General features: G+C 35.2%; 1 protein-coding gene across 3 annotated transcripts in view; it reads right to left on the bottom strand.

The window, feature by feature from the left end:
- The window catches only part of LOC126859217 (zinc finger protein 608-like), a 149,359-nt gene that overhangs the window by 18,257 nt on the left and 109,106 nt on the right, over positions 1 to 21,996 (bottom strand). For all 3 annotated transcript variants that reach the window (XM_050610244.1, XM_050610246.1, XM_050610247.1), the window contains one exon: positions 5,607 to 5,730. In XM_050610244.1, the coding sequence (XP_050466201.1) occupies positions 5,607 to 5,730 (124 nt within the window). The remainder of the gene's footprint in view (positions 1 to 5,606; positions 5,731 to 21,996) is intronic.

The following is a 21,996-nucleotide window of genomic DNA, read 5'->3' as shown; positions in this document are numbered from 1 at the left end:
ATTTTTTTTTTTTACATATATTCATATTTTTCTTTATTCGAATCTCTTATACTGCATATATATTTGTTTTACTGCAAAAATGCAAAAGATAATTGTTGAAAGCAGAATGTGCGCGTGTGGGTGAATGCGCGCTTTGGACACAACATTTCAAACCTGTGTTTTTTTTATTAAGTTAGATTAAACTTTACATTTGGATGTTACAAATTGCCAGCACAGAGAGAGAATATATTTTTCCCTCTAGAGAAAACTTTGGAAGTCCATTTCTCAATTTTGACATGGAAGCGCTTGCTTGCTTCCTTTCATATAATGATCGTTCATTTATCCTTGCTTTGCGAGGGAATCCAGCGGTGAAAAACAAGCTACTCGGTTCGGCTGCCTTCGAAGGAACGATCATAAACTAGACCTTTGGTGCCGTGAAGGAAAGAAGAGACAGAGAAAAAGAAAGAAAGAGAGAGAGAGAGAGAGAGAGAGAGAGAGAGAGAGAGAAAGCATGGAATATGAGAGAAAAGAACGAAGGAAAAAAATAGAAAAAAAGAAAGAAATAGGAACGTATAAAGAGAGAGGAAGAAAGAGCAGTCGGGGAGAGTCACGATGTAGTTTTAACCCGACGACAACCACGGCCGCGGTATTACACATAATACCTGTCTGACAAGCTACCTTACCCATGTTGTGTCAGCCGCTAGTCGGCTATGTGTATTATGTATGTATGTGCAATTGTATGTGTGTGTATGTATGTGTGTATGCACGCGCTGTTGTGTGCGCGCAGAGCTTACCGCTCGGCATGCACGACTGTATGCGGTTGCGTGTACCTGCAATGCTCGAATGTGGCTTGAGAATTCGGCTAATCGTAAAATTGAAATAGTTGACTTATTTGGCAGATTGGCAATATATTTCGCGAGCACACATACGAGTAGAATTTTGTCAATTACATTTTTCATGATTATACTTTCATACATATATGTGATTTGTTATATTATATATATATATATATATATATATATATATATATATATATATATTACATTTTATATATTTTTTTTATTATTTTATTTTAATTATTTTAAACTTTATAGTCGCATGATAGAACGAACTTAGAGTCGACTTAAAAAATTGCGCTATGTGAGAGACAATTTTAGCATTCTGTATGTTAAACATTTTAACTATGTAATTTATATATATATATATATATATATTCAAATGTATGAGCATATATTATGCGCTAGTAGTGATATTTTGTCACGAATGTGAACAAAATTACGAGGACTGAGAGAAATGCTCGCGTGTACTCGTATAGCGTGCGGCTTTCTTTATTATTTCCGGAGATCGCCCCAGAACGTATTATAACAAAATCGTCGTTGAAGCATGCAACGATAGAAGAAGGCTTCCCTCCGCGGTAGATTATCTATTAGCGAAATTGGAATTAATTATACGCGCGCGCCGTTCGCTCGCAATAGAATTAATTATTCCAGGTACGCGTCCGTCCAAGCACTTTTGTTTTAATTTCATTCTCTTATCAGTTTTATCTCACGTGCGAGTCGAGCCGCGGCGCATTATTTTATATCGCGGCACATTATCATATAGGAAGTGAGAAAAAAAAAACATTTAAGAATTCTCCGCGCTTAATTGAAGGTATGGTTGTTTAGATATATTATATTAATAATTATACGTTTCAATTTTAATTAGAAAATATAATAAAAAAATTGACTTAATTATTGTCGAATGTTTTATTCGTTATCATTATTACGTATAAAATTTACTAGGTTCTAACTTATCTAACTAATTAATCTGAGTCACACAACTCATTAAAAACATTTTTCATCAGAATATTAAGTGACTTGCAGAAATTTGCCGATTAAAGTTTTTAGACGCACATAGACATATTCTGAAATGTTTGAATATTTTCTTTTTTATCAAAATCTATACGTACATATGCACTATAACACCGCATATATAATAACGAGTCACGCATCAGTCGAATTAGCGATTCGATTTAGGGATGTGTAAAACAACATCAATGTTACGAAACGTAATGCTAATGAGCATGAAAAGCTTACATCCGAATGAATTAACCTGCATTACTTTGCAAACGATCATTATCATGGATTATCACTATTTTTATAACCGTAGAAGTGATCTTAATAAGCTCACAGGCGATCCAATTATAAAGTTTATTTTAATCACACTTATCGGTAGAAATACACCGACATGACAGTGCAACATTTTCATGCCGTCAACCAGTCCAGCAATCAAGCGGCAAGTTATAATCCTCTGTTGCGTAATTATGTTTTTTATAAGAACCTTTCTTTTAATCAAAGCGAAATAAAGTACATACTAAGTATTTTTTAAATAAAAAACTGAATATATAAAGTACAATTGTATATAATTTAAAGTACAATTGTATATAATTTATGACACTAAAAGTGAATAAAACGCATAAAGATACGTATATAAACCAATTTTCGTAAAATTCGAAGCCCAAGTTTAGACAATATACAGAAAATTCGAATTTTTTTAAGAAATTTGGGGGGATTGTCCCAAAGAGGGTGCGTTTCCAAATGCTCATTGGACAATTTTATTTTATTTTGACTTGTAAAAGATGTCTCTTTTTTTCTACTATCAATTTTGGGACGCCCTGTGTGTAAAAGAAAAATATAAATATGTTATGTTATATGCATGACAATTATATGATTGCAATCGATTGAAAGGCGCTTTCCAACAAATGAAATAATGAAATCGCGATTGCAACATTTTTATTTATTCGATTTTTCCACCCAGTGAAGTATCGAATGGATATTTATAACCCCGAATCGTTCGAACAGCAACAAGATCGATCGGGCGCTATTTCTATTACATCGTATTCTCCAAATGTTTATTCGGGGCAAGCGATTGATTGATCATCGTTGCTAGTTATTTTCAGTCGACACGAGATGTTACGATTTTTATTCGACTCATACCACAATGATGATAATTGTTATTATTTATTTGAGTAATTATGAAACGATTATGAAACGAGTAATTATGCAACCAAAGCAATTACCGCGAAAGTATCGATTTCACGATTATTATTTATTATCATGATATTATGATATTGATTAAATCTGGATAACAGAAATTTAATTCCAAAAATCAGAGTTTAAAGCATAATTTATACAAAGACAAATCAAACTTCAATGTTATTGTAAAAAGAAAAATTAATCTAAAACTTTATTTTATTTCTAATCTACTAACTTCTATTATCAATCGCAAAGATTACTCTATTAATAATTAGGCTTCCACTTAAATCTTCATTAAAGTGTCGACTCATCTTAAACTCATTAAACATCTCCATTAACGAGTTTTTCATTTAGCTATTTGTTTTATTCCTGACATTTTGTTATATAAATATACATTGATCTACTCATTTCTAGGACATACATAAATTAAAAAGGAAATTATATTCATCGAAGAATATTCCAAGCACATCGAAATTCGTCAAACTTCAGTGAAAAAATATTGAAATAACAATTAATATACATATAACTAAGAAATATTACAACAAACAAATAATACAAATAAAAAATATCTTTCGTATTAAAAGATAATTTAAAATTAATAGTTGTTTAATCATATACACATATATTGTCAGATAAATAATATCCTGTATTTGTTTGAAAAAAATGGTGCTTGTAATCTTTTTTTCACTGCACAATTATCGTTCATTACTATATCGCGAAGAAAATCGCAAAGTAAACGGAGCTCGTTTCCTGCGCTCTACGTTTAAATGGCGCGGTAACGGTGAACATCATTTTATATAGCAACTCTAACGATGCTTATGTTAGTATTACTTAATATCGCAGGAAAAGCAAGTGGACAACAGATAAGGTGATTGTGTATTGAATGATGGAAAATGTGCTCGTATAATCTCTTAGGACATCGATTTCCGTAATAATAATGCTACCATTAATGCTATTACTGTTATTCAGCGGATTGCAGAAATTCGATAAATCAATAAGTATATCTTTACATATATATCTTTATCCGAAGAGTCCGGGGCCAGTAACACGATAAATTCGATAGAAACAAACTTGACAAGTGAGTAATCGAGAATGTAGATGAAATTTTAAATATAAATTCTTCGTATTTTACAGTTTTAATCTTTCACACTCAAGTCCTTCGCATTCTTAATGAGCCCATAAAAATGAAAATGTCGTTAATTCAACATTCATATACCGAGTGGCCCTGAACGTTCCAGCCAGACTTTGAGATCTTATAGGAAATTTAACTCTGAACAAAAAATTTCCTATAAACATGGGTTGAAAAATGCTTCCTTAAGAATTTACCGCTCAAAAACCTCTGATAAAGGAAGAGCAAAAGGTGAAGAGAAAATGAAATAAAAAGAAAATAAAACTTAAAAGGAAGAGAAAAAGGTGAAAAGAAAATGAAATAAAAAGAAAACTTAATAAATGAAACTTAATCAATTTCTTGAAAAAAATGATAAAAATAAAAAATAAAAATCTTTTTCTTTTATAAAAATAAAATAAATTTTTTAAAATTAAAATAGCACGTAACAGTAGAAAATTAATAAAGACGTGAAAAAACTAACTGCTCTCAAAATTGTAATTAACGTACCGTGTATTACGTATGTGCATCTAACAATGACTAACAAAAGCACGTTTTTGTAACTGGTTATATCAAAATCTATGGAACGTACAATAATCATTTTGATCTCATTTAAAAGATAATTTAATTTTCTACAATTTTTGCTTCGGTACTTTTTGTTTAAAGACGCACATTTTCCATGATATTGGAAAAATGTGTAAAATAATTATGATTTCAGAAGTTTTTGAGCGATAACTTCTTAAAAAATCATTTTTCGATCCATATTTATAAGAAATTTTTTGTTCAGAATTAAATTTCCTACAAGATCTGAAAGCCTGGCTGGAACGTTCGGGACCACCCTGTATAAGAATTTGAGAAAAATGTTCGCGTAGATAATATTCCATAGAAGGACTTATATCGTTGAAAGAATTGTTAGCATCAATTATACGAGTTACAAGAAATTTTTATTTGACAATATAAAGTGGATTAACCATTGGATAACCATATAAAATATTATTAAAAATACTCTAATTTTTTAATTAAATAAAAATATATTATGCTAATTGTATTTTTTCAAGTATCAGATAGACTAATTAAATTTTCAAATCCAATTAAATTTCTCGTGAAAAGTATATCGTTTAAAATTAATAAAAAAAGAAATAACCATTTGTAATTAAATGTGCATCAGTTGCGCTGAATTAATTATATATGTTAAAAAAGAAGAATCAATACACACATGCATTGTTAAAATCAGCGTATAAAATTAATTTATCAAAATAGCTTTTTGTTCCCGATAAAGAAAAAAAATTTCATTTTATCAAATAAATTTCATCGGATCAAATCAATTTTAATATTCAATTATTATCAATTAGAGAACATTAAAAACTAACTTTACCATCTATTTTAGGCTCATTTTGATTATCTAATTTCCTACAACTAAAAATAGGAGTTAAGGAGAGAGCGTCGTAGGGGTTTAAGATATACGGAGGCAAATGGAGGAATTAAGCTGTAACGAGGTTCTTACTTACCTCCTTCAGTCTCGTGCCAAACGATGCCCTCGAGGGTGACGGAGGTGCCGGGCTCGCAGGGTCCCAAACATTCCGGCTCGGTAATGGTCCCTACGCTGGTCCCAACGCACACGTCAGACATGTCCTACAACACAAAATAAATGACCAACCGGTGAGTCGAGATGTCATGTATATATACTATATAGCATAGATTTTAATATCTTACTGCTAATTTCGCAAAATGAAACCGCGTGAAATAAAGAGATGCAGAGATATTCATCATATTTTATCATCTTAATGCACAAATAATAATGCTGATTTAATAAAAAAAAAAATATTGTATCTTATTTAATTGTTAAAAAGCTAAGTTATTACTGATAATTTATTGCGCTTATTGATAACGCGTTTTATTTTCCAATATTATTGATAGGAGGATTACGGCTATAAATATAAACTAACACAATTGTAAGAAAGACATTGTATATTGTTTGTAATTAGATTGAGATAGTCTTGTGTGTCCAGGGATTTGTCATTTCAACTATGAGACACTCTAACTATAAGATCTCGTTACGCTCAGGGACTTGCATTCTAACTACGACACGGTCTTCTGAGTCCATATGAAAATAGATCAAGAACGATAGTATGGCTAAGTGAAGATGTTAATTGCTAATCCATTAGAAATTCATAAAATATCACAAATTTATTTGCTTTTATTATACAATTCAATTATTGATTATTCTTTTACGTCTTCCGTTTTTTCTTCGACTTCATTACAGTTTATATAACGAAAATAAGTGTTTCAGTTTTTGTATGTTTTTTGATAATACTAGAATGTTTTTAACAATTGTGAATTGGACCCCGGATGGCCTTTAGGTGCAGCGGAATGTAGCCGAGAATATAAAAGCAATTAGAGGAGATCCAATTAACTAGTTGGTCGTGGTGCGCAATCGTATACTCGCGCTGTGCCGCACACTGTTTATGGAAATATCGGCCCGGCCAATATTTCGTCGAACGGACGCAAACGCCATAACCGTTTACACTAGAGGCTTGCAAATAGAAACGCGAGCCGGCAAGAGCGTTAAAGGTTGATTTCACGTATCGTGCGCATCTACCACGTCATGTCGCTGAAAATTACGAACATGTCATTCCCGCTCGGATATTGTATAGCGCAGACCTCAATTCTGATTTACATCCGCAAAAGCAGATCGTATTTTAAAGAATCTCGGCCGGTGATGAAATTTTCTTCTAACCGCCTTCAATTTTCTGTTATAAATATTTTTATCTGCATTATAAACATATTTTCTTGCCTATTTTTGAACACAAAATTTACTGCAATACAGTAACAGGTTTTGGTTTGAATATATTTATTGGTTTATTATTGTTATCATTTAATTAGTGAATTAATATCGCTACATTGTAAGTTCGATTATTTTACCACTTTTAATATTATAATTACGGAAAACTTGATGTATATAAAATGCACCTAAGTACATAATATGGCTCAATGTAGAAACGCAGCCGGTCTGCTGCAGGTTTAAAAGCAATTAGCGAGATGTCTGCTGAACGAATGCGCTCTGCTGGTCGCGATAATTTTCGCGGCTCGATGCAAACAAATTTCCATTTTGGAAAACAAAATCGCCGCGCGGCCGGGGCTTTGAGAGCAATTAGCGATGCCCCGCATAATTAACGCGCTAATTAGCGATATAATTTCGAATATCGCGAGCATATAACTTTTTCGCATGTCAAAATATCGGCATCGCGGCTGTCATAGATTTTTCATTTATTCACCCTTCGGGATTTAAATGTCGCCAGTTATCGCGATATACTCGCAATATTTATATCCGATATTAATATCTATTTACGGGGAACAATTTTCAAATAATGTACAAAACCGTATATCCGTTTGATAGCCTCAGTTATCCTTGATATGAAAATATCTCTCAATAATAAAACTCTAAAAATATAAAACTGGCAGTAATCCTTCGATTATTGATATCATTTCATAAATCAAATTGGAATGTTTAATATTTCATTTGTTTGTTTTATATGTTATCAAAAATTATATCGGTTGATCTCCCGCATGAATTTTAAATAATTCTGATACACATATATTAATCTAGATAAATTTATCGGCATTATCGTTTTGGTATTTCGCCATAAAATAAAATTTACACCGGAAACGCGGATTTACGAGCGAGTTGGCTGAATGCATCGAAATGCATTAATGTGAATAATCAGGAAGAAGAGTGACAGCACGTGCGGAACGATGAATCCACATATGTATAGAATATTCGAGATTTGTCGCATCTCTCGCTTATCATCTTTTTCATAAATTCAAAATACAATTTATTGGTGGAAATCTGATTGTAATTAATTTTTGAAATTCTTAATATATTGAGCATTTTCGCGAACATTTAAAATAAAGTGAGAAATAACAAAATGTTATCTATCTATGTGCATTTCTGTACTTTAATTCAATAAAGATTGAAAGTCTTTTAATTTCGACGGAAATAACTTAAGAATCATTTATGATTTTCATATCTTCGTTAAGAAAGAACGAAAACTTCAAATTGGTCGAGGAATGCATTAGCTGAGAGCAGGGATGGCATTTTCAAGACATTTCACGGATGAAGGGTAAGGACAGAAGGTAGGTAGGTAGGCAAGTGAAAACACGAAGGAACAAGCGCGCCCGCGATCGCCTGTCCGACCCGTGATTACAATAGTAGTTTGAAATGCAAATCGCCGAGTTTATGCTTGGTTTCCATAATTATAGAAGCACGAGCGTGTTACCTCTCATAATGTACAATGCACACGGACCGACGTAATCGTGGCATTGTTCTGGCGCGAAGCTATTTCGCTATGTTATGACAACGACGACGACAACGACGAGTCGACGATGCGAAAGGACAGACGTGAGACGCGAGATGTGACAGCCCGCAAGAGGGAAGAAAATACATATTGGAGCGTCGCCAGCAAACTTGCTAGTGAGCTGCAATAGAGAAAAATGACACTGTGTCGTTAGTCGACGGACATTAGAGGAAGAAGAAAAGAAAAAAAAAGAAAAAGAAAAAAAAAACACTTACGAAGCCTTAATAGCGTTCGAGGTACTTTTCGGATATCCAAAAAAAATTTTTAAATCCAATAATAAAAATAAGAGAATAAAATAGCCAATAAAAATGAAACATAATTTTTCTCAAAAATAAACATTGAATTTCCTCATCTCGCTCGATATTTTATCTTTATATAAATATTAGTTCCCCTTGTTCGTTAGAAGTTACAGCGGGTTCGTTTAATCGTATTCCGTCGAGTGGATGACGGAAACTCATTCCAGCAATTGCTGTTTTAATCTCGGCTCTTCTGACTTAATGAGATTCCTAACTAGTCGTTAATTATTCCGTGTTGTTTTTCTGTGAGCATAGCAAATAGCGATGAATAATCCTTTGCGGGAAACGGTTGACGTAGAAGTATGAAGAAAGAACGTTTACAGAGAAACGGGAGAAACTGTCACGAGTACATGTGCCCGTAAAGATCGCAAAATCGTTGTGTAAAAAATATGCGAGAGACGAGTCGCATGGAAAAACTCGGTGATAAAAGTGAGGAGTCAAGAGACAGCTTGACTATGCGATACGTGCGCTATACATTTGAAGAGCTCTCGTCAGCGCGCACTGTGAATTCAACGCGCGAATGCGATCAACATATACATGTTGCATCGCGCGATCGAACGATTCTTTTTAACGTTTTCGAGAGTTAAAATTGAACTCGTGCGCGTTTTCCCACGTGCGTGCGAGAGAATGAAAGAGAGAGTGAGAAAAAAAGCGCAGCCGGAAATTTCTCGTGTGCACTTTGGAGCGTGCTCCGATATACACAGCGTCGACTGACAGCGACCGCCGCTTTATACCCGTCGGCGCCATTATTGCAGTAAAATTCACACGGCTAGATGGATAGTATAATAAATTGTAGAGTAGAGAGAGAGAGAATAATATCGTCCCGGAGAATGTTACCCCCATTATCGCAGTTATTTCGATAAAATTGTCGGATAGAGAGTGCAGTAAATTTGTTATACGAAGGTGATACCGAATATAACACATTATTGTAAATTGAAAATGATTCCGGAATATATTTGTGTTTAAAGCCGATCTCGATTTATATCAATGTTAATAAAATCGAGAAACATCGCCACTACAAAGTTTCCTCTCATCGTTCTTTATTTCACCTCCCTATTATTATACTTTTCCTGTTATAACGGTTTTCTTCATCAAATTCTTTTGAGGTGATCAATCATTCACATGCAGTTCGTGTAGCTACTATGCTAGATAAAAGCCGGGATATCAAGTCTAGCAATCAAGAAAATTGATGTGAAACTTTCGATGTATATACGCGTCGACTACTAAAGATATAATGTATAGATTCATAGCAAAGAGATTCCTAGATGAGTATATATGTGTATGTGTAAGCTTATCTACAATATGTTAGCAATAAAAATATTCTTTACATTTCTAGCATCTATATGTTAATTTCTTTTAGCAGTCGATAATAATCGAACTCTTTTTTTGACACTGATATAAGCACTTAATAAGTGCAATTTTGCGGAGAAAAGATTGTAGATCCTCGGCACTTGAAATGACAAAGCAAAATGCATGCATGTGTCTTTATTCGAACATTGACATTGTACGTATTTTACGTACAGATGTATATACAGTGTAGGTGGTTACATTTACGTATACAGTGGTTTAGTACAAAAGACTATGCTCGTATGTGTTCTCTGTTTATACGTGGATGGCTATTCTTATGTATATTCATGTGTGTATGTGTGTGTGTGTGTGTGTCCTTTAATGCATGATTCACTACGCATTGTATGTGTGAGCGCAAGTACAAAAGACGGTGAGGGCAAGCTGTACTATTTTATGATCGGCTATAGGACTGAGTTTACTGCCTCTTCGAGTCAGGAGCGGCGATGGAAAAAAAGCGAGGTGAAGGGCAGAAACGGAGAAAGAGGAAAGGGCAGAGAGAGAGAAGGGAGACCAGTAGAGACCGATAGATATAAGTAAGCGACGAGAGCCACCCAAGAGTGAGACGGAGACGTGGAGGACTTTGCGAGACAAAGTAATACTCGGTGTATTATGTAGTGTAACTCGGGAAATACGAGTTCGTGTAAGCGCGGTACACACATCGTGTAATATCGGCCCATGCGCGTTTTACATTCTCCTTACATTTTATTTACGAGCGGCATGAAATCGTCGCCGTTATTATCGATCGACGTTGACAGTGACAACTTGGATAATACTGGCGACATATGTCTGACGTGTATAGATACAGTCTGTCTAAAAACGATTGCGACAACTAAAAATATATCTCCAACTATCAATCACTATATATATATTGACAGACGCGGATGAATCATTTACTAAATGTTACACGCTTGTCGTAACAAGCATGTCTAACATTTTGACGAGCACGGAATTCGACAATAAATAATAATCAACGCTGCTTATTGGTATTCACTTTAATTTTCCATTTCAATCTTTTAACCTCTGCAGAGCTTCGTAATATGGCACAATATACTTTCGTCCGCATTTGTCAGCTTAATATATAGATCTTGGTTAAAAAATTCTAACGACATTTTGTTTAAGCACATGCACTTGATTCTACATGCGTAGTGATTTAATTTACTTCTCTCAATCTTTACTTTCTTTATTCGTAAGCTGCTATTCTCTCATTTTACGATATTAGCCTCTGTATGCTATAGATGCCGAACGCTTCTCGAGAACAAATTCCAATGGACTGTTCCATATTGACTCGGCTATATCGACATTTCCTGATTTAGTGCGCGATTTGGAGGCACTGTCGTGCTTCCCCTTTATTTCACGAGATATTCCTTCGCCGGAGAAATATAATAGAGTTATCGGTCCGTTCATCCCCGAGATCGTCGACGAAAACAAGCTTGTAGGAGAAACGCGTCACTTACCTATAGTTCGTCGAGTATGGTGTCGAGTATGTCACGGAAACAGCCAACAGCATTCCGATAGATACGGAGAGAGAGTAAGGTTTTGAAGAGAAATCTCACCGTTGCGAGGCCTGTGCCTTAAGCCCGAGGGAGACAGCTTTACGAGGGTCCCAAGATGAACGCGAAGGGGAAGCACGAGTCAATTCAGACCTTCCGTCCGTTACGATGAGAAGACGAGGGAAAACATAGGGATTTTTATCTCGCGTTGAGACCAAGCTTCTTCAGGCATATAGTGAAACGGCACATAGTACGTATATGGTTTTGTTAGGAAAAAATTATATGTCAACATACAGCATGGCAATTCAATATTCGATGAGCAATACACAATCAAGTACGAAAGGTGAACAGTCTGACAACAATTCGAAAAAATTGTTACAGTAAATATAAATATGTATAACAAGAATACAATAAAAGAAGAATTCATTAAAGAAATAGGAAAAAGGTAGAATGTAAACGTATGCTATGGAAATAAAAAAGACCATACTCATCAAAATTCGCACACACCTATAATAAGATGACGAAAGTCTTAGCAAGTCGTAGCAAGTCTTCTTTTGCTGGTAATGAATGTCATTTGCCAAGAAGACTCAGTCTCGCAAATTTCTATATGTAACAGAGGAAGAGAGAAAAAAGACAGGCAAAGACTAGAAGAAGACGGAAATGTTATATATTGTGTATTTTCCGAGCGAAGAGAGTGTCTAAGCTCTTAAGAGGTCGTACAACGAGGTCAAAAGGGGGAGAAAACAGCCGTAATAGAGCACACAGGGAGAAAGAGAGGGCGGCACAGGCTAAAAGAAGCTGAAAGAAAAGGGCAAACGAGCGCGACACGAAATAGAAAGACGTTGAAGAAAGAAGCGTGTAAATTTACTCATACATAGAAAGAAATGTCGTTGCGAACACATGGGGTGAATCGGAAACGGAAATACGGGATGCAACGAAATTACAGGGACCATGTAACACATAGCCAAGTAATGGATAATTTCTCTTTCTAAGATTTTTCATGAATCTCGGCTCTACCATCTAATATAAAAAATCTGTCTCCCAATTCTTTTTACATATATTTATATAAAATGTATTATGTATAATTTTATTATTTCTTAGATTTTTTTTATATATGATATTTCAAAAAATGCACATGAAACATACTCGAGTAAATCTTTGAAATCATTTTATGTTCGTTGTTTTTTTTTTTTATATTTTTTAAAAAGTATAAATTCACATATATGTTCTATATTTTATTAATATTTTTATAGATAATATAAGAAAATAGATAATATATAAAATATTCTCCCTTTTTAAAGCTTCACTCTAAAAGGCCTCGTTATATAATTTCAAATTATAATTTAATGCAAACTTTCATGTGTTTCGCGCGTTTCAAATAGTTCAGATAAAAGAAAAATATCGAATAACGAAACGCATCGCGTCATTCGGCTCCATAAAATCCGCTCCGTAAAAGCTATTTCCCACATGCTAGCGATTCCATCGAATTTCGTAAATCGTGATGACACGTGCGCCACGCGTTGTGTGCCACCCGTTAGACATAGAAAACCGCAATGAGGGAAAAGGGGAAGATAGAATCGAGAGAGAAGCCGCGAATGAAAGTATGGCGGTGCGAGAGGATGGCATCGGACGGGCAAAGGGGAGAAGCGAGAGAGAGAGAGAGAGAGAGAATCGAGAAGGGTCTCCGACTGCAATATGGCTCTCAGGCTTCCTCTGGCGATGGCAACAAGAGAGAAGTAATGATCCTAAACGACGACGATGGTGCCGGGCATCGCGCGATAAGTTCTCGGATATCCGGCGAGTAGAGATCCGAATCTACTGTAGGATCTAAGAATGGCGAGAAAATCCGCTCGACACGGCGGCGACTGAGAAGGCATTCGTTCACGCTCGCGAACTACGTTATTAATTTAATTGCTGATCAAACGATGGGTCGATTCGATTACGACCGCCGATATAGCGGGTGGATGAGAAGAACCCGGCGTTGCGAGGAAGGGACGAACAGATGGACGAAGGAGAAACGAGGAAAGGGTGGAAAGAGATGGGAGCTCAGCCGGCGCCATGTTCACCACTCATGAATATATTCATAGACGCGAGTAGCACGAGTGTACGCCAACACGAACGAGATGCCCTCCCCCTCCCCCGCTTATAGCGTGTGCGCGCGGCAATGCTCGCCGGACGAACACGTAACAAGTTAACAAGTAACGCCGTGCACGGCGCGTTAATCTACGCGCACGATTCGCGCATACATATGTAGCCGTTGAGCACACGCGAATGAGCATCGTTGCGCATGCACTACGACGAACGGGCATTGCATCGGGACGGATTAGCGGCGATATAATGCGCGCCTTGTTATTTCGAGGGTGGCGCGCACGCGTGTATTTGCATGTGTGCACCGCGTCCCTCCCTCCCTCCTCTGTGTGTCGCGCGGTTCGAATTTCATGCGAGTTTTCATAACACGCCCGTTCGAACTCGCTTCGCATGCTAGTAAAGGGTTGTGCATATAAACATGGCTTGTCGATGGGACAGCTGTATATAAATGCTGGTAAAATCTAAATTTTTCGTCTACAACAATTATTCAATTTATCTCCGCGAGATTTCAAAAAAAAAAAAAATCATAAATAATGTTATCAACACGAATTATATTTCGCGCAAAAGATATTGCTTGTAAAGTTTTATGATATTTTTGAAATTAAATAACAATCTTTGAGTAGATCCATTGATGCGGAGGAAAACGGGCGACATCTCTTTGATATCGTCTCAAGAGTGCCAAGACTTTCTTGAAACCTTAGGAGAAGATTGAAGGACCGAGAGATTTAGAGATACAAAGCTACAAGCATCCAAGGATTTAAGGATCATATTTTAGACTAATTCTCCAATTTATCCTGAAACGAGGGAAATTTAAGAGCCGGAGATACTTTTCAAGATCGGAAGGTAGATATATACAAGGAACTAAGAATGCAGGTACATTCAGCGTTCAAAAGATTTTACAATTTTAAGTCAAGCATAAATTTGTGATATTTGCGAAACGGTGTAATTGCAAATTGCAGGATATATATAAAGAAAGACAAAGTCGATCAAATCAAGATAAAAAGATTTCAGAGAGAAAGAAAGTAAAAGATCAAGAAAAAAATTTTTTTAAATAAAAGAAATATATAAGAAATATATATATATATATATATATATTTATATAATGTATAGAAATACGCATTACACAAAACTCACTTAACAAAAAATGTTAACCGGCTAAAATATTATGAGTTGCCTTGTAATATCCGTCTTTTGGTGATTTCTTTCGCGAGTCACGTAGCATGAAGGAATCTCGGAAAAAGGCAAGGACCCTCAGGGCGAGCTGCTTGATCTCAACGAGACTGAGTCAGAAACTAAAATGATGGTTACGTGAAATAGTTACAGGAGCGATTCCGTGGAAACCGGTTATCAGCGAGATGAAGGTCTTAACCCTGTAATGCATTATCCACTTTCCACCTATCTAAAAATGCTACATCATGTAATATAAAATGACAACTAAATTGTTACGTCGGCTCGGCAGATAATGCCAAGCATATAATTCGATAAGTATAAAATAACGTATCGCGCTTCTAAAATGAGAGAATGTCTTGATTATTAAAGCTGGTTGGTATTAAGAGTGCAATTAATAGAAGCAATTAAATGAAGTGTGTGTTAATAAAAGTATTAAGCAATTAAAAAGTTTCAAACATTAATCTCCTCCAATCCTCCAGACAAATTTATAATTTTCAAAAAAAAGATAACGAGAAATTTTCCTCTCGAAAAATAAGATATTTTGAAAATGTTATCGTCATATTATCAAAGATCACGCTGGTTTTATTACGTTATCATCTTTTTTATGTTAAGCAAACAGAATTTAAAATTATGCGAATGCATTTACCGTGCCGCATTATACTCGCAACGAAAAAATATTCGAGTCAACATCCGCAAAATTACAGATATGATAAGAAATTTATATGCAGCATGAGGGTTCATTTTGCGATTCCAGAAAGCGGCAAAGGGTTTCAAGTCATCAGCGTCATCTACGATGGCCTCTAGTGCAAATTAAAGTTCACGCCTTGGAATTTTAGATCTCTCTCTCTCTCTCTTTCTCTCTCCATTTTCTAGAATCCCACGGATTTGTCGTTAAACGTGCCGCGAGAGATGTGGACCGATACGAAAAGCCGAAATCAGCGGGCGTTCGCGCGTCGCATGGTAGTTAAAAATTTAAAAAAAAAAAAAAAAATTTATTAACCACGTGACGCCGGCAGCTGCGAGCGAGATGCCGCCGTCTACTAATGACAGCTGGGCTCGTTCTACAACGGAGAAAAGGAAGACCGATCCGATCGTGACTTGTCGACGTGTTAAAGCAGAACGAAGCGAGCGCGAGAGAAGAGAAAAATGAGCGGCCCGGATTAATCGCCTTGTAACGACGACCGTCGGCCCTGTAAAGCGTGTAACCTCGCGTATCCCTCACGCTGCGTAGCGTGACTGTTGGCGTGTAATCAGGATATCACGCTGTATTGTCGCAGGGAAGACAAAAGATACGAACAACATGTGTTTCACATCTCTAAAAATTTTAAAAAACTTCTCTCAAAATATTAGCTTGGAAATTCACTCGACATTTTTGTAGCAACTCTCTCTTGACGTCGAAGACATTACTTTTTTTTCTTCTTAAAAGAATGGAAAAATTCTTAGCAAGAAGAATATAATAACGGTGATTCGTTAAAATCCAATTGAGTTGGATATATATGTAAATAATGATGTTAAGCCTCGAGCTGGCATTGAGAGATGCGGAGGAAGCAATAAAACGTACGAGTAATGACGAGACAGAAATCTTCGCTAATTACATTAAGTAGGCATCTGTTTCCACGTACGCTACACAGAGTACGTCGATAGATAAAATACCAGACAATTACGGCAAGACGTATATGTAACACATATAATATATAACGTACAACATATTTGTACGTATGTGTGTGTGTGTGTGCTGCATCGTGCGAGTGCCTCTTATCGAGAAAAGGCAACGGCGCGAGGAATTGAAACTGTAAGATGCGCGCGCGGCGGAATTCGTTAACTGCCGGGCAATTACGAGAAAAACCCGTCTTTGTTATCCGGCAGCGTTTTGTTATTACAGCGATCGACTTTAATGGAAGCAATAAAATGCAGGTGCTAGTGCCGCGTAACCGGAGAGAATCACCATTTGGCTTAGCACGCTCGAGTACGCGGTGGAGAAGAACTGTGGGAAGGTCTCGCTCCTGATCCTCTAATTTCTAATATGGCAACTACGTAATAGAATACTATAGTAAAATAAAAATGTTGTCTTTTACATTGCAAAATGCGTTTGCAAAATTGCGTTTAGAAAAAGAAATTTTTCAATCACCGAGAACTCTTTTTTCAAAGACTTCCCGAATTTCCAATCTCACCTGAGATCACGCAAGAATAATTTTGGTAAAAAAATATAGTATCAGATAAAAATTCAAAATTGCATGTCTATAAAATTATATAAATCATACGATTTGAATTATATGATAAAAATTTTCAATATCAAATCGCTGTACAGAAAAAAGAATAATTCACCAATTAAATATAAAACGGAAAATCTTCGAAGCTGATCACACGCCGCGATCGAATCTAACATCCACGAGAGATTTTATGTGTTTCGCGCTATTTCCCATCAGTCCAATATTCAGCGACGATTCTTGACTGTGTTGCAAACGATCATCAAAAACGAATGCTGGAAATTGGTCTTAAAATCAAACGTGAGCAAACTCATCTCGCCGAGATCTTTCACACTTCCGCGGATACGGCTTGTAATTGCCAAGTTGGCACCGGAAACTGTATCCGATATATAGCGAGTTCGAGAGGCAGCTAACTAACGTGTCAGCGAGCAAGGGATGTGAAGCGATCATGACTTCGGGCAAATGGCGCGAAACTGTGGTATGTAATTAACACGTTAGGAGTCGCAAACGATACGGATTAATGGCACGATTCTCGGTATCACGAAGCGCACACGTTGCTCGAACCTACTCGACTATTTATAGCGAACGTACGGAGCTTAATATAGCTTTTATATGCAGATTACGCGGAAAAAATAATTACTTTTTCGATATAATGTGATCTCGAGGACGCGTATATAATTAATCTCTTATCGTTCCTGCAGTCGAGTTCTCATCGCGGTCGATGATATTAAACAAGGGTGTGCCTTATAATTACAACACGATTGCCGAAAAGCACGATTGAAAAATATGAAAATATGCGAGAGACAGCTGGACACTCGCCTTGTGTATTTCCCTGACGGAGAATTAAGCGACGAACGGATTATTATAGGGGCGTGTTATCATCGTGTCGTGTAGCGGGTTACATCGATAATAATTTTACGTTGTAGTCGATCGATGCAAAATGACGCGATTAAGCCCGCACGTTGCCGCAGCTGCGAGAGCCCGGGCCTTTTCGAGTGTCGTTCATTTTGGCGTAAATGATCGAGAGACGAGCGGTATTTAATATTTAATCATCGACGCTGTAACGATCAACACAGAGGGCTATCTCGGTGACGTAGCAATTCTTGTTCGACGGAAATTTGTGCAATAAATATTCAATGTAGTTAAATTATTAATCAAATTATTAAATTAATCAAAATTACGCTAATCTTTGGAGAGTAAATTTAATAGGATTATGTGCTTCAGGTAGACACATAGCGTAAAGTAATTTCGCGTTGCCACACACAGATATAACTAAAATTCTCTTTCTCTCTCTCTCTATTATACGAGTAATGCGTGTCGGACAAAACTCGTCGCTTGTAAATTTTAATTCAAAATAGGATTACAATTATAGGTAATAGTGATGAAATATGATCGACTAAAGAATACTGTATTGTAATTGAGAAATCGCTAAAGTTAGTGGACTACATAAGGTTAATAAAAAATGAATAAAAGTAATAACTTTTTATGTGTAATTATCCTACAAAAAGTTTATTATTGCGACGAATTGCAGACTATAGAGAAAGAATGGTACGTGCGAACAAAGTTGTATGATTTCACATTCAGCTTTGATAACTGTTCAACCGCTCATATTTTATCTGTGAAAAGTGACGGCTTTACAATCATTGATGTGGCTCTTAAGCGTTATCAAACATGCATTGTTCTCGATATAACGGTCTGTAGAGACATTATCTTATGGATAAAAGAAATGAAAGATAGAAAAAGAAAGATATATATATATATATATATATATATATATCTTTCTTTTTCTATCTTTCATTTCTTCTATATATATATATATATATATATATATATATATATATATATAATATAATAATAATAATATAATAAATAATATATATAATATAATAATAAATAATATTATATATATATATATATATATATATATATATTATTTATTATTATATTATATATATATATATATTATATTATTTATTATTATATTATATTATATATATATTATATATATATATATATATATATATATATATATATATAGTTGTGAGATCTATTTTCTTGTGCAAAGCCGAGTTTCTTTGAAATCGCGTTCACGCTTTCCGAATATAAACGATACTTAATGACACTCGCATATTTCGTTCTTTTTGCATTACGCCATTATTTTCGCCGATAATATCTTTATACGATTTGCTGTGATATACTATGTAAACATGATAAAAAATAGATTCAAAATTTTGGTAAAAGTTTGAGTATTCAAATAATATATACGAGAGAGAAAGAGACTTCCTTTTTTTATGTAATAAACTCTATTATTTCTATGTAAAGTCTCTTTTCCCTAACACTTTTTACATACAAACATATCACGCAGTTGAAATTTAATGATAATTAAATGTTTCGTATACTTTTCCTAAGAAATATGTTTTCCAGTTCAGAGATTAATTTACGATAACAATGCTTGCCGCTATCCCCTAATTTTACCGTGGATTGTGCAAGTGGTCGCAATAATAAAAGCCTGGGGATAACTTTGAAACGCAATCAAAGTTCTCCTTGACTTTACTCGTTATTCATCTCTCCGATATAGGGATCGTTAGGATCGAAATTCAAGAATCTCCAACAAAGTAAAATAAAATAAGAAATATAATTCCAGGGAAAGTATTAAGGAGAACATACACCTGCAATCAAGTGAGCGAAGAGTGAAGAGATTGCTAAGGAAGAAAAATGAAATGAAGAAAGAAAATAAACAGAGAAGAAAGCATATTAAATCTGACTTGTTCTACTAACGCGAGATGACTCGCAAAATTATATTATCTTTGGATGACTTGAGAAAATTACTAAATATTCTGTGTAATTAAATAATCAAATAAAAAAATACAAACTACATATTTTCATTTAACGTTTTTTTTTTATTTTTTTATAATGTAGAACGAAAATCTATTGATCCGTTTAATGACAATATGTATCCTAAATTTGTTGATTATTTCATTAAAAACATTTTTATTATGAACGACACCATTACTATTTTTTTATATGCATTATATTAAACGCCACTTTGTTAGACACACCAATGCGAATCCCACTTTCCGCAAGGGTCATCGTATTCCGGTGTAACTAATCGCCGTAAGTGCTGCGAAGCCGGTAATCCCCGGATGGAGGATTAGTGGGGTTTCTTGGGGCGCGAAGAGTGAAGGATTATAACTCCGCGCTTCCGTTAAGTCGCGAGAACTCTTGTACTAAAACCAAGCTACGACAATATGAACGACTTACCAGCGACGGATCGATATTAACTCTCCGACGAAACTAATTTGACGCCGTACGGACCGGCTCGCGCGACGATACAATCGCATTTGTCATTATTACGAGAACAATTCGCGAAGAAAGGCCGCGTATCATCGATTCGCTTGAGATAAGCAGTACGGGATTTATACTATCGTTCCGTTTTAATCTCATCGAAAAAGATAATCGTAAACAAGTTCAGACGCTCGGAAATATTTTTCATTTTCGAGAGTTTCATTCACAGATATATTGAAATTTCTTTATATTTTGTAAAAATCGCTTAATAAATATCATAAAATACTTCTAATTTAAATAAGTTAATTTAAAGCTAATAAGAAAAAAAAAACCATTTTAATATAATACATACTCATACACGATATCTATTCCAAATTAATAGAGAAAAATGCATAAATGAAAAGGGAAGTGGACAGCTTTATTCTATTGTAATGTCAAAACAAGAAAATATTAATAATAACATAAGGAAAAAGAGGATGAATCTTAAACTCAGTTTATTCAATGTGTCATTTCATTACGACCTGTCGTTTTTATTGCCAGTCCCTCATTTGAATAACATGTTTTCCGAGTCCGACCAACTCACCCCTCTCTTGCCGAGACTAGTCGTATACACTCATGTGTTTCAGCTTGAAAATTATATCTTGTGCATCGTTATGTTAAACATCGCGAATGGTCATATCGTTTCCCCGATTACGACACGTACATCTCGCAAGATCTCGTCGCGATCGCAAACACGTTCTTTGCGGAATCCCACAGATTAATTATTCGAATCAAAAATCAATGACGCAATAAGTTAAAAGATTATAAGGTAAAATATGCGGATTAATTTTCTCAAGCGCAATTTATTTCGCAAAAGCATAATCTATTTATCTTAAGTGATATATAACGAAGCCAAGAAAAATCGTGTTTACGTAAATCTTACATTTTCTACTCAAGATAATCTCATGAGATTACAGGAGCTTGTTACATTAATTGAATCAGTAGAAAATACATTCGTTAATCTTATTTCTTAAGAAACACAAAAGAATGCTCGAATTATAGAAAAGTATTCATTATGATATTTCTAACATAAAAAATTAATTAAAGCAAAATTATCAAAAATCGATATTACTTTGCAATAATATCTAAATTAAATTTCAAGAAAAGATCTGTAAAAGAAAAGAATCTGTACTATAAAAAGAAAAGGAAGTTAAAATTAACTTAATTGTCGATATTTTTGCAATAAAAATCGTAAAATATGAATAATATATTCTGTGAAACTTTCGCTATGATCTCTCTAATAAAAAAATATTTCTTCCCCTTAGCATCAATTCTGTCTTTGCATCGATCTCTGACGAAATACGGACGCGAGAAATCGTCTTAGTTTCGAGATGAGAGAGATGCCGTGAGCTGGAACGTCAGCTCTAACGAGACGCGACATTAACGATCGTAATTACGCCGAGATTCGGACGGTGATAAAGAGGCGTATGTTATTAGCGGGGCATAAAGGGGGTTCGAAGAATGAGGAAAGTTACCGCTTCAAGGCTCCGCTTGCACGCTTCCGCTCAAGCGTGCACAACGCGGTAATTGAGACTCTTTAAATTTATATCGCGCATCTTTTCCCCAAGAGAACCGAGGGAGAAAGAAGTTTGTATATATATTGACTTTTTATTTCATCGAG

The sequence above is a fragment of the Cataglyphis hispanica genome, chromosome 3, assembly GCF_021464435.1.
Source record: "Cataglyphis hispanica isolate Lineage 1 chromosome 3, ULB_Chis1_1.0, whole genome shotgun sequence".
NCBI lineage: Eukaryota > Metazoa > Arthropoda > Insecta > Hymenoptera > Formicidae > Cataglyphis > Cataglyphis hispanica.
The sequence above is the reverse complement of the archived record's forward strand: the minus strand, read 5'-3'. Positions and strand labels throughout refer to the sequence as shown.